Source organism: Oncorhynchus mykiss, chromosome Y (genome assembly GCF_013265735.2).
Source record: "Oncorhynchus mykiss isolate Arlee chromosome Y, USDA_OmykA_1.1, whole genome shotgun sequence".
In the NCBI taxonomy this organism is placed as follows: Eukaryota; Metazoa; Chordata; class Actinopteri; order Salmoniformes; family Salmonidae; genus Oncorhynchus; species Oncorhynchus mykiss.
In genome coordinates, this window is record NC_048593.1 from 33,782,604 (window position 1) to 33,796,743 (window position 14,140).

Below are 14,140 nucleotides of genomic sequence, written 5' to 3' on the forward strand. Positions count from 1 at the left end.
CTGTGTGTGTTGTAATTAGAGAGGTCTAATGTGTGTGTTGTATTTAGAGAGGCCTACTGTATGTGTCATAATAACAGAGAACTACTGTATGTGTTGTAATAACAGAGGCCTACTGTGTGTGTTGTAATTAGAGAGGCCTACTGTATGTGTTGTAATAACATAGGCCTACTGTATGTGTTGTAATAACATAGGCCTACTGTATGTGTTGTAATAACAGAGAACTACTGTATGTGTTGTAATAACAGAGGCCTACTGTGTGTGTTGTAAGTAGAGAGGTCTACTGTGTGTATTGTAATTAGAGAGGCCTACTGTAGGTGTTGCAATTAGAGAGGCCTACTGTATGTGTTGTAATTAGAAGTCTACTGTATGTGTTGTAATTAGAGAGGCCTACTGTATGTGTTGTAATTACAGAGTCCTCTATGTGTTGTAATTAGAGAGGTCTACTGTATGTGTTGTAATTAGAGAGGCTTACTGTATGTGTTGTAATTAAAGAGGCCTACTGTATGTGTTGTAATTAGAGTCCTACTGTATGTGTTGTAATTACAGAGTCCTACTGTATGTCTTGTAATTACAGAGTCCTACTGTATGTGTTGTAATTAGAGGCCTACTGTACATGTTGTAATTAGAGTCCTACTGTATGTGTTGTAATTACAGAGTCCTACTGTATGTATTGTAATTAGAGACCTACTGTATGTGTTGTAATTAGACGCCTACTGTATGTGTTGTAATTACAGAGTTCTACTCTATGTGTTGTAATTACAGAGTCCTACTGTATATGTTGTAATTAGAGAGGCCTACTGTATGTGTTGTAATTACAGAGTCCTACTGTATGTATTGTAATTAGAGAGGTCTACTGTATGTGTTGTAATTAGAGAGGCTTACTGTATGTGTTGTAATTAGAGAGGCCTACTGTATGTGTTGTAATTACAGAGTCCTACTGTGTTGTAATTAGAGGCCTACTGTATGTATTGTAATTACAGAGTCCTACTGTATGTGTTGTAATTAGAGGCCTACTGTACATGTTGTAATTACAGAGTCCTACTGTATGTGTTGTAATTATAGAGTCCTACTGTATGTCTTGTAATTAGAGACCTACTGTATGTGTTGTAATTAGACGCCTACTGTATGTGTTGTAATTACAGAGTTCTACTCTATGTGTTGTAATTACAGAGTCCTACTGTATGTGTTGTAATTACAGAGTCCTACTGTATGTGTTGTAATTAGAGAGGTCTACTGTATGTGTTGTAATTAGAGAGAACTACTGTATGTGTTGTAATAACAGAGGCCTACTGTGTGTGTTGTAATTAGAGAGGCCTACTGTATGTGTTGTAATAACATAGGCCTACTGTGTGTGTTGTAATTAGAGTGGCATACTGTATGTGTTGTATTTAGAGAGGTCTACTGTATGTGTTGTAATAACAGAGGCCTACTGTGTGTGTTGTAAGTAGAGAGGTTTACTGTGTGTATTGTAATTAGAGAGGCCTACTGTAGGTGTTGCAATTAGAGAGGCCTACTGTATGTGTTGTAATTAGAAGTCTACTGTATGTGTTGTAATTAGAGAGGCCTACTGTATGTGTTGTAATTAGAGTCCTACTCTATGTGTTGTAATTAGAGAGGTCTACTGTATGTGTTGTAATTAGAGAGGCTTACTGTATGTGTTGTAATTAAAGAGGCCTACTGTATGTGTTGTAATTACAGAGTACTACTGTGTTGTAATTAGAGGCCTACTGTACATGTTGTAATTACAGAGTCCTACTGTATGTGTTGTAATTAGAGGCCGACACTGTGTTGTAATTACAGAGGCCTACTGTATGTGTTGTAATTACAGAGTCCTACTGTATGTGTTGTAATTAGACGCCTACTGTATGTGTTGTAATTACAGAGTTCTACTGTATGTGTTGTAATTAGAGAGGCCTACTGTATGTGTTGTAATTACAGAGTCCTACTGTATGTGTTGTAATTAGAGAGGCCTACTGTATGTGTTGTAATTAGAGAGGCCTACTGTATGTGTTGTAATTAGAGGCCTACTGTATGTGTTGTAATTAGAGAGGCCTACTGTATGTGTTGTAATTAGAGGTACAGAGAGTTACTGCATGTGTTGTAATTAGAGGTACAGAGTGCTACTGTATGTGTTGTAATTAGAGGCCTACTGTATGTGTTGTAATTACAGAGGCTTACTGTATGTGTTGTAATTACAGAGTCCTACTGTATGTGTTGTAATTACAGAGTCCTACTCTATGTCTTGTAATAGAGACCTACTGTATGTGTTGTAATTAGACGCCTACTGTATGTGTTGTAATTACAGAGTTCTACTCTATGTGTTGTAATTACAGAGTCCTACTGTATGTGTTGCAATTACAGAGTTCTACTCTATGTGTTGTAATTACAGTCCTACTGTATGTGTTGTAATTAGAGAGGCCTACTGTATGTGTTGTAATTACAGAGTCCTACTGTATGTGTTGTAATTAGAGAGGTCTACTGTATGTGTTGTAATTAGAGAGGCTTACTGTATGTGTTGTAATTAGAGAGGCCTACTGTATGTGTTGTAATTACAGAGTCCTACTGTGTTGTAATTAGAGGCCTACTGTATGTGTTGTAATTACAGAGTCCTACTGTATGTGTTGTAATTAGAGGCCTACTGTACATGTTGTAATTACAGAGTCCTACTGTGTGTGTTGTAATTAGAGTGGCCTACTGTATGTGTTGTATTTAGAGAGGTCTACTGTATGTGTTGTAATAACAGAGGCCTACTGTGTGTGTTGTAAGTAGAGAGGTTTACTGTGTGTATTGTAATTAGAGAGGCCTACTGTAGGTGTTGCAATTAGAGAGGCCTACTGTATGTGTTGTAATTAGAAGTCTACTGTATGTGTTGTAATTAGAGAGGCCTACTGTATGTGTTGTAATTAGAGTCCTACTCTATGTGTTGTAATTAGAGAGGTCTACTGTATGTGTTGTAATTAGAGAGGCTTACTGTATGTGTTGTAATTAAAGAGTCCTACTGTATGTGTTGTAATTACAGAGTCCTACTGTGTTGTAATTAGAGGCCTACTGTACATGTTGTAATTACAGAGGCCTACTGTATGTGTTGTAATTACAGAGTCCTACTATATGTGTTGTAATTACAGAGTCCTACTGTATGTGTTGTAATTAGACGCCTACTGTATGTGTTGTAATTACAGAGTTCTACTGTATGTGTTGTAATTAGAGAGGCCTACTGTATGTGTTGTAATTACAGAGTCCTACTGTATGTGTTGTAATTAGAGAGGCCTACTGTATGTGTTGTAATTAGAGAGGCCTGCTGTATGTGTTGTAATTATAGGCCTACTGTATGTGTTGTAATTAGAGAGGCCTACTGTATGTGTTGTAATTAGAGGTACAGAGAGTTACTGCATGTGTTGTAATTAGAGGTACAGAGTGCTACTGTATGTGTTGTAATTAGAGGCCTACTGTATGTGTTGTAATTACAGAGTCCTACTGTATGTGTTGTAATTACAGAGTCCTACTCTATGTCTTGTAATAGAGACCTACTGTATGTGTTGTAATTAGACGCCTACTGTATGTGTTGTAATTACAGAGTTCTACTCTATGTGTTGTAATTACAGAGTCCTACTGTATGTGTTGTAATTAGAGAGGCCTACTGTATGTGTTGTAATTACAGAGTCCTACTGTATGTGTTGTAATTAGAGAGGTCTACTGTATGTGTTGTATTTACAGAGTCCTACTGTGTTGTAATTAGAGGCCTACTGTATGTGTTGTAATTACAGAGTCCTACTGTATGTGTTGTAATTAGAGGCCTACTGTACATGTTGTAATTACAGAGTCCTACTGTATGTGTTGTAATTACAGAGTCCTACTGTATGTGTTGTAATTAGAGGCCGACACTGTGTTGTAATTACAGAGGCCTACTGTATGTGTTGTAATTACAGAGTCCTACTGTATGTCTTGTAATTAGAGACCTACTGTATGTGTTGTAATTAGACGCCTACTGTATGTGTTGTAATTACAGAGTTCTACTCTATGTGTTGTAATTACAGAGTCCTACTGTATGTGTTGTAATTACAGAGTCCTACCGTATGTGTTGTAATTAGAGAGGTCTACTGTATGTGTTGTAATTAGAGGCCGACACTGTGTTGTAATTACAGAGGCTTTCTGTATGTGTTGTATTTAGAGAGGCCTACAGTATGTGTTGTAATAACAGAGTCCTACTGTGTTGTAATTAGAGGCCTACTGTACATGTTGTAATTAGAGTCCTACTGTAATGGTTGTAATTAGAGGCCGACACTGTGTTGTAATTACAGAGGCTTACTGTATGTGTTGTAATAACAGAGGCCTACTGTATGTGGTGTAATTAGAGAGGCCTACTGTTTGTGTTGCAATTAGAGAGGCCTACTGTAGGTGTTGCAATTAGAGAGGCCTACTGCATGTGTTGTAATAACAGAGGCCTACAGTATGTGTTATAATAACAGAGAACTACTGCATGTGTTGTAATTAGAGAGGCCTACTGTATGTGTTGTAATTAGAGGCCGACACTGTGTTGTAATTACAGAGGCCTACTGTATGTGTTATAATAACAGAGATCTACTGCATGTGTTGTAATTAGAGAGGTCTACTGTATGTGTTGTAATTAGATAGGCCTACTGTATGTGTTGTAATAACAGAGGCCTACTGTATGTGGTGTAATTAGAGAGGCCTACTGTATGTGTTGCAATTAGAGAGGCCTACTGTATGTGTTGTAATTAGAGAGGTCTACTGTATGTGTTGTAATTAGAGAGGCTTACTGTATGTGTTGTAATTAGAGGCCTACTGTACATATTGTAATTACAGAGTCCTACTGTATGTGTTGTAATTAGAGGCCGACACTGTGTTGTAATTAGAGGCCTACTGTATGTGTTGTGATTAGAGAGGTCTACTGTATGTGTTGTAATTAGAGAGGCTTACTGTATGTGTTGTAATTAGAGTCCTACTGTAGGTCTTGCAATTAGAGAGGCCTACTGCATGTGTTGTAATTAGAGAGGCCTACTGTATGTGTTGTAATTAGAGAGGTCTACTGTATGTGTTGTAATTAGAGAGGCTTACTGTATGTGTTGTAATTAGAGGCCTACTGTACATGTTGTAATTACAGAGTCCTACTGTATGTGTTGTAATTAGAGGCCGACACTGTGATGTAATTAGAGGCCTGCACTGTGTTGTAATTAGAGGCCTGCTGTGTGTGTTGTAATTATAGGCCTACTGTATGTGTTGTATTTAGAGAGGCCTACTGTATGTGTTGTAATTAGAGGCCTGCTGTGTGTGTTGTAATTATAGGCCTACTGTGTGTATTGTAATTAGAGAGGCCTACTGTATGTGTTGTAATAAAAGAGGCCTACTGTATGTGTTGTAATTAGAGACCTACTGTATGTGTTGTATTTAGAGAGGCCTACTGTATGTGTTGTAATAACAGAGGCCTACTGTATGTGTTGTAATTAGAGAGGCCTACTGTATGTGTTGTAATTAGAGAGGCTTACTGTATGTGTTGTAATTAGAGAGGCTTACTGTATGTGTTGTAATTAGAGAGGCCTACTGTGTTGTAATTAGAGAGGTCTACTGTATGTGTTGTAATTAGAGAGGTCTACTGTATGTGTTGTAATTAGAGAGGTCTACTGTATGTGTTGTAATTAGAGAGGCCTACTGTATGTGTTGTAATTAGAGGCCTACTGTATGTGTTGTAATTAGAGAGGCCTACTGTATGTGTTGTAATTAGAGAGTCCTACTGTATGTGTTGTAATAACAGAGGCCTGCTGTATGTGTTGTAATTAGAGAGTCCTACTGTATGTGTTGTAATAACAGAGGCCTGCTGTATGTGTTGTAATTAGAGAGTCCTACTGTATGTGTTGTAATAACAGAGGCCTACTGTATGTGTTGTAATTAGAGAGTCCTACTGTATGTGTTGTAATAACAGAGGCCTGCTGTATGTGTTGTAATTAGAGAGTCCTACTGTATGTGTTGTAATAACAGAGGCCTGCTGTATGTGTTGTAATTACAGAGTCCTACTGTATGTGTTGTAATAACAGAGGTCTACTCTATGTGTTGTAATTACAGAGTCCTACTGTATGTGTTGTAATTAGAGAGGCCTACTGTATGTGTTGTAATAACAGAGGCCTACTGTATGTGTTGTAATAACAGAGGTCTACTGTATGTGTTGTAATTACAGAGTCCTACTGTATGTGTTGTAATAACAGAGGTCTACTCTATGTGTTGTAATTACAGAGTCCTACTGTATGTGTTGTAATTAGAGAGGCCTACTGTATGTGTTGTAATTAGAGAGGCCTACTGTATGTGTTGTAATTAGAGAGTCCTACTGTATGTGTTGTAATAACAGAGGCCTGCTGTATGTGTTGTAATTAGAGAGTCCTACTGTATGTGTTGTAATAACAGAGGCCTGCTGTATGTGTTGTAATTAGAGAGTCCTACTGTATGTGTTGTAATAACAGAGGCCTGCTGTATGTGTTGTAATTAGAGAGTCCTACTGTATGTGTTGTAATAACAGAGGCCTGCTGTATGTTTTGTAATTAGAGAGTTCTACTGTATGTGTTGTAATAACAGAGGCCTGCTGTATGTGTTGTAATTAGAGAGTCCTACTGTATGTGTTGTAATAACAGAGGCCTGCTGTATGTGTTTTAGTTAAAGGTCGCAATTGTAAATGCGAACTTGTTCTCAACTTGCCTACCTGGTTAAATAAAGGTGAAATAAATAAATAAAATAAACCCAGAAGAATTAGCATTAACTGTTTGGTGCTGCTCTTTATTCATTTATAGATTGTGAATGTGCTTCAGTCACCAATACTAATGATTCTCTGTCTTCTCTGATTCCATACAGTTATCCAGAAAGCAGTAGAAGGTAAGACCATTTTTCTTTAGTTTGTTTTTTTCTGCTACTATGAGGTGAACAAACTACAGTGTTATTTTGGGTGGTTTGCACTGCAACACACTTTGACTTACTTGACTATCATCATCTTTCTAGAATATCTCCGGTGTGCTGCATAATGTGCTTGGAGGCTGCTTTTTCCTGGGCCATTTTTCATGGCATCTATGTCCAGTAACTTTGCCCTGACTTTGGATTTAGCTGTCTATTAACGTTTGAAGAGCAAACGGCTATCTTTAACCCAACAGTTAATTGTCTGAAATTGGATTTGCGTTTCTTTTTTGATATAGTGATTTTCTCTGTGAGACTTGCAGACTCACACAGACACACACACAGTAGGGATGTCATCATCTCAGTGATCAGTGCTGCGCTTTGTGCTAACTGTAGCTACCATCTAAAAGAACCCAGCTATTAAGATGGTTGATTACCAAGCCATTGACATCAAGGCAGTACATCACACTGTCAAAAGATTGGCACTGATTACACACTAATGGAAATGCTTTGCTTGCAGACTGAAAATATTTCAGCCAGCATTACTTGTTTCTGTTAGAAGGAAAACACAATTTGTCTTTGATAATGTGATCATTGTCAGTCTGTTTAACCACATCACAATAAAACAAATATAATTGCTCGTCAACAAAACAGACAGACTGTAAATGAAGATTGAACGTGGAGGTGGGGAAGCCCAGTGTAGCTGAGTTGTCGTGCAGTGAGAGACTTCCATCAGGCCTGTTAGGAGGAGCTCTGGTGGTGTAGTGGTGCCAGAGAATCCAACAGGCTCAGGGGTCCATGCTCTGGGTCCATGCTCTGGGTCCATGCCCTGGGTGCATGCTCTGGGTCCATGCTCTGGGTGCGCTGGGCCTCTGCATGTTAGAAATCACAGCTACTGCTCACCGGAACAGCCAGCTACCCACACCTGTTATCTAATACTGTTGCTCTGTACATTTGTATATTATAAATGACTGCACAGAAGGAATGAATGGTATTTTCAGTTACATTTTTACAGCATGCAACGATATCCACAAAGTTCGCAATGAGTGTTGACAGTCAGCACTGTGCGTACTGTACAGTAGCTATGAACGTTAATGTGCTTGAATGCACATGTTACCATTCTATTCCAAATGGTTTCCCTGACTAATTCTAACATACAATTCTGTGTGTATTCCTATGGAACACTGCACTGTCAGTGTCTAACAGTGGACTGGTAGAGTTGATACGTAAGCAGGGGCTGGTTGTAATGTGAAGGGCTATATCCAGGCCCTAGTTCAGAAGGGTCCTCTTTCAACCCCAGCTTCTAGTCACTCTTACTTTCCCTTGTGATGAGCAAGGGTGCTATGACCACGCTCACAGCAAAAGGCGAGCGTTGTTAAATTAAATGACATGCTGCAAAGAGAAAGAATGAGTCTTTATTGGATTAAAGCTTTGACATGGAGTCTGCGTCACATCCCGGTGAACAAGGCATGAAAACAAAGATGACACTTGAAAAGGGATGTGTTGAGCTAGATCTCCTCTTTTTGCTTTATCCGGGGCAATGCAATGTGACATCCAGCAGTAAGTCTTTGTAGTCCCCATATCAATGGACCTAGATGGCTGCCTATACAAACGGTGAACAACGCCCCATTTAAAAATAGTAACCTCAATGCTTTTATTTTGTCTGCACTGAGGGCTTTCGTACTGTGGGTTAGTGATGACAACTTCTGGATTACAAGTGGTTGGAACTCCAGAGTGTCTCCAGGAGTCAGCCTGTGGAATCCCCCATGTCTGCAGTCCGTCATGGAGCCTGGGCTACCTGAATGGTGGGGGGGGGGGGGGGGGGGGGGCAAGGTGGGGAATGCTTTTCAGGCCAGGAGACGTGGAGTGCAGCATCCTCTGATGTGCTGTGGGCAAAACTGGGTCTGTGAAAGAGAGATAAGAGAATCCACACGTGAATGTAGAACACCAACAGACAGTAACCACTGCTTCCTCTGTGTGTTAATAGTGTTTGTGTGTGCATTATGCAAACCACCATCTACGAAACGAAACAATTTTGGAGAATGACTTTATTTCAATTACTTGGTTCCCACTGGTTGACTCAATAGTGTTTCCACGTAAGTTCGATGAAATTACACTGAACCACCGTGGAACAGACATTGAATTGACATCTGTGATTCTGTGCCCAGTGGGTTAGTTGTTTATTTTATTATTATTTTTTGTGCTTCTTTTTCTTTTAAGAGATGTTACGATGTCAAACGGTACTTTTAATAGTTGATAGTGATGGTGTGAATGACTCTGAGCCTGTGAGAACAGACATCTTTAAACGAGAGGACAGGACAGGACACAGCTGCTGCTGCTGCTGCTGGTGGCCAGGGAGCTTAAAGCACCGCTGTCCTTGGTTTAATCCCCTCAAGAATACTCTCCTTCAAAACACTGCAACTGCATGGAGGAACAAACTCAGCAAAAGCACAAATCCTAACTCTTTACGCTTTGCCTTTTTCTTCAGAATATTCTCACACATTAAATGTCAAATCTGAGTGGATATTTCACAGATGGCCTTCTCATAGTCCACTTGTGAACTTTGGATTTAATACAATAACTATGAGGTTATTAAAGTGCAGATTGTCAGCTTTAATTTCAGTGTATTTTCATTCATACTGGGTGAACTTTTTTGAAATTACAGAACTTTTTGTACATAGTCCCCCATTTTTAGGGCTTGGATGTTATTGGATCAGACTGCTAGGTTGGAGGTGAACTAGCATTATTTAAAAGTGGCAATATGTCACTTTTTGGGTGACTTGACCAAATTCACATAGAAATGTGAGTTATAGATCTATCATTCTACTTGAAAGCAAGTCTAAGAAGCGGTAGATATGTTCCATGTGCTATGTTCTAAATGTTCTATGCTTCCTGTTCTTAAGTTTTGTTTTTTGCATCTTTTAATTTCAATTTTGTACACCAGCTGAAACAACAATATTTTTGCTTATGGAACATATATTTTTCTCAGTGCTTTACGTGGTACAATGATTCTCTACACTATACTCTCTTATCTTGTCATAAAAACTGAAACTAAGCAAACTATTAGAGTTTTAGCAACCAGGAAATGGCGGAGCGATTTTCTGCATAGTGCAACGTTATATACACAGTGGCACACATATTTCCCTTTCAAAGAAATGGGTTCACTCATATTTTTCTTGGAATCATGGATGAACTGAATATTTAGAACTGGTTAGAAATGAATGAACAAACAACAGCAACATGTTTCACAGATAACTTTTAATATGTTCAAAGGTTCTCTACGCACCTGCAAACAGAGCTGAATGTCAAATATATATCTGTAGTAGTAATGGAGAAAGAATTATGAGAGAGAAATATTATTGCAATATTTTTTTAAACCCACAAGAAAATCTACTTATTGCATAGAACACCTTTTTTCTCTTTTTTTAATCAGTCTTAATGACCTTTATAGCTTGTTTGCACTCATTTTGATTGTTTTATGGAGCACAGCAGAGACAGCAGTTAACTAGATTTAGCATTTAGCACTAATTTTATTGTTTCAAAGATTTATTGTAAATGTATTCATAGACATGTAATTACAATTACAATGTGGAGGTGGAATAAGGGGGGAGTGGGGAGCAGGGAGGAAGGGGAGTGGGGAGCATGGAGGAAGGGGTGTGGGGAGTGTGGAGGAGGGGAGTGGGGAGCATGGAGGAAGGGAGCTTGGAGGAAGGGAGTGGGGAGCATGGAGGAAGGGAGAGGGGAGCTTGGAGGAGGGGAGTGGAGAGCGTGGTGGAGGGGAGCGGGGAGCGTTGAGGAAGGGAATGGGGAGCATGGTGGAGGGGAGCGTGGAGGAAGGGAGTGGGGGGTGTGGAGGAGGGGAGTGGAGAGCGTGGTGGAGGGGAGCGTGGAGGAAGGGAGCGGGGAGTGTGGAGGAGGGGAGTGGAGAGCGTGGTAGAGGGGAGCTTGGAGGAAGGGAGTGGGGAGCATGGAGGAAGGGAGAGGGGAGCGTGGAGGAGGGGAGTGGAGAGCGTGGTGGAGGGCAGCGGGGAGCGTTGAGGAAGGGAATGGGGAGCATGGTGGAGGGGAGCGTGGAGGAGGGGAATGGGGAGCATGCGGGAGGTTACTGGGGAAAGTGAGTATGGAGGAGGGGAGCTTTGAGGAGGGGAATAGCGCGGTGGAGGGGTGTGGGGTGCGTGGAGGTGGATAGTGTAGAGGAAGGGAGTGGGGAGTGTAGAGGAAGAGAGTGGGGCGAATGGAGGAAGGGGAGTGGGGAGCATGGAGGAAGGGGAGCATGGAGGAAGGGGAGTGGGGAGCATGGATGTGGGGAGCATGGAGGAAGGGAGTGGAGAGCATGTAGGAGGGGAGTGGGGAGCATGGAGGAAGGGAAGTGGAAGCATGGTTGAAGGGGTGTGGGGAGCATGGAGGTGGGGAGCATGGAGGAAGGGAGTGGAGAGCTTGGAGGAGGGGAGTTTGGAGCATGGAGGTTGGGAGCATGGAGGAAGGGTGTGGAGAGCGTGGAGGAGGGGAGTGTAGAGCGTGGTGGAGGGCAGCGGGGAGCGTTGAGGAAGGGAATGGGGAGCATGGTGGAGGGGAGCGTGGAGGAGGGGAATGGGGAGCATGCGGGAGGTTACTGGGGAAAGTGAGTATGGAGGAGGGGAGTGTGGAGCGTGGTGGAGGGGAGCTTTGAGGAGGGGAATAGCGCGGTGGAGGGGTGTGGGGTGCGTGGAGGTGGATAGTGTAGAGGAAGGGAGTGGGGAGCGTGGAGGTGGGGAGTGTAGAGGAAGAGAGTGGGGCGAATGGAGGAAGGGGAGTGGGGAGCATGGAGGAAGGGGAGCATGGAGGAAGGGGAGTGGGGAGCATGGATGTGGGGAGCATGGAGGAAGGGAGTGGAGAGCATGTAGGAGGGGAGTGGGGAGCATGGAGGAAGGGAAGTGGGAGCATGGTTGAAGGGGTGTGGGGAGCATGGAGGTGGGGAGCATGGAGGAAGGGAGTGGAGAGCTTGGAGGAGGGGAGTTTGGAGCATGGAGGTTGGGAGCATGGAGGAAGGGTGTGGAGAGCGTGGAGGAGGGGAGTGTAGAGCGTGGTGGAGGGGAGCATGAAGGAAGGGAGTGGGGAGTGTGGAGGAGCGGAGTGGGGAGGAGGGGAGTGGAGAGCGTGGTGGAGGGGAGCATGGAGGAAGGGAGTGAGGAGCGTGGAGGAGGGGAGTGGGGAGTGTGATGGAGGGGAGCGTGGAGGAAGGGAGTGGGGAGCGTGGAGGAGGGGAGTGGGGAGTGTGGAGGAGGGTAGTGGGGAGCGTGGTGGAGGGGAGCGTGGAGGAAGGAAGTGGGGCGCATGGAGGAAGGGAGTGGGGAGTGTGGAGGAGGGTAGTGGGGAGCGTGGTGGAGGGGAGCGGGGAGCGTGGTGGAGGGGAGCGTGGAGGAAGGGAGTGGGCAGCGTGGAGGTGGGGAGTGCAGAGGAAGACAGTGGGGAGAATTGAGGAAGGGTAGTGGGGAGCATGGAGGTGGCGAGCATGGAGGAGGCGAGTGGGGAGCGTGGAGGAGGGGAGTGTAGAGCGTGGTGGAGGGTAGCATGGAGGAAGGGAGTGGAGAGTGTGGAGAAGAGGAGTGGGGAGCGTGGTGGAGGGGAGCTTGGAGGAAGGGAGTGGGGATCATGGAGGAAGGGAGGGGAGCGTGGAGCAGGGGAGTGGAGAGTGTTGAGGAAGGGAGTGGGGAGCATGGTGGAGGGGAACGTGGAGGAGGGGAATGGGGAGCATGTGGGAGGTTAATGGGGAAAGGGAGTATGGACGAGGGGAGTGTGAAGCGTGGTGGAGGGGAGCGTGGAGGAGGGGAGTGGGGAGCGTGGTGGAGGGGAGCGTGGAGGAGGGGAGTGGGGAGAATGGAGGAAGGGGAGTGGGGAGCATGAAAGTGGGGAGCATGGAGGAGGGGAGTGGGGAGCGTGGAGGAGGGGAGGGTAGAGCGTGGTGGAGTGGAGCATGGAGAAAGGGAGTGGGAGGTTAGTGGGGAAAAATAACAGTGTGAAGGTGGAATAATTTACCTCGACAATAGAAACATGGAGGAAGGGGAGTGGGGAGTATGGAGGAAGGGGAGTGGGGAGCATGGAGGAAGGGGAGCATGGAGGAAGGGGAGTGGGGAGCATGGAGGTGGGGAGCATGGAGGAAGGGAGTGGAGAGCATGGAGGAGGGGAGTGGGGAGCATGGAGGTGGGGAGCATGGAGGAAGGGAGTGGAGAGCTTGGAGGAGGGGAGTTTGGAGCATGGACGTTGGGAGCATGGAGGAAGGGAGTGGAGAGCGTGGAGGAGGGGAGTGTAGAGCGTGGTGGAGGGGAGCATGAAGGAAGGGAGTGGGGAGTGTGGAGGAGGGGAGTGGGGAGGAGGGGAGTGGGGAGCGTGGTGGAGGGGAGCGTGGAGGAAGGGAGTGGGGAGTGTAGAGTAAGAGAGTGGGGAGAATGGAGGAAGGGGAGTGGGGAGCATGGAGGTGGGGAGCATGGAGGAGGCGAGTGGGGAGCATGGAGGAGGGGAGTGTAGAGCGTGGTGGAGGGGAGTGGAGAGCGTGGTGGAGGGGAGCTGGGAGGAAGTGAGTGGGGAGCATGGAGGAAGGGAGGGGAGCGTGGAGGAGGGGAGTGGAGAGCGTGGTGGAGGGGAGCGGGGAGCGTTGAGGAAGGGAGTGGGGAGCATGGTGGAGGGGAGCGTGGAGGAGGGGGATGCGGAGCATGCGGGAGGTTAGTGGGGAAAGTGAGTATGGAGGAGGGGAGTGGGGAGTGTGGAGAAGGGGAGTGGAGAGCGTGGTGGAGGGGAGCTTGGAGGAAGGGAGGGGAGCGTGGAGGAGGGGAGTGGAGAGCGTGGTGGAGGGGAGCGGGGAGCGTTGAGGAAGGGAGTGGGGAGCGTGGAGGAGGGGAATGGGGAGCATGTGGGAGGTTAGTGGGGAAAGCGAGTATGGAGGAGGGGAGTGTGGAGCGTGGTGGAGGGGAGCGTGAAGGAGGGGAGTGGGGAGTGTGGAGGAGGGGAGTGGGGAGAATGGAGGAAGGGCAGTGGGGAGCATGGAGGTGGGGAGCATGGAGGAAGGGAGTGGGCGCATTGAGGAAGGGAGTGGGGAGCGTGGAGGAGGGGAGTGGAGAGCATGGTGGAGGGGAATGGGGAGCATGTGGGAGGTTAGTAGGGAAAGCGAGTATGGAGGAGGGGAGTGTGGAGCGTGGTGGAGGGGAGTGGAGAGTGTTGAGGAAGGGAGTGGGGAGCATGGTGGAGGGGAACGTGGAGGAGGGGAATGGGGAGC

At 45.0% G+C, this 14,140-nt stretch overlaps 1 protein-coding gene across 1 annotated transcript in view; it reads left to right on the top strand.

Annotated features, from left to right (window-relative positions):
- The window catches only part of LOC118945288 (neurexin-2-like), a 139,026-nt gene that overhangs the window by 107,038 nt on the left and 17,848 nt on the right, over window positions 1-14,140 (top strand). The window contains exon 3 of the mRNA XM_036967714.1: window positions 6,856-6,876. Coding sequence (XP_036823609.1) covers window positions 6,856-6,876 — 21 coding nt within the window. The remainder of the gene's footprint in view (window positions 1-6,855; window positions 6,877-14,140) is intronic.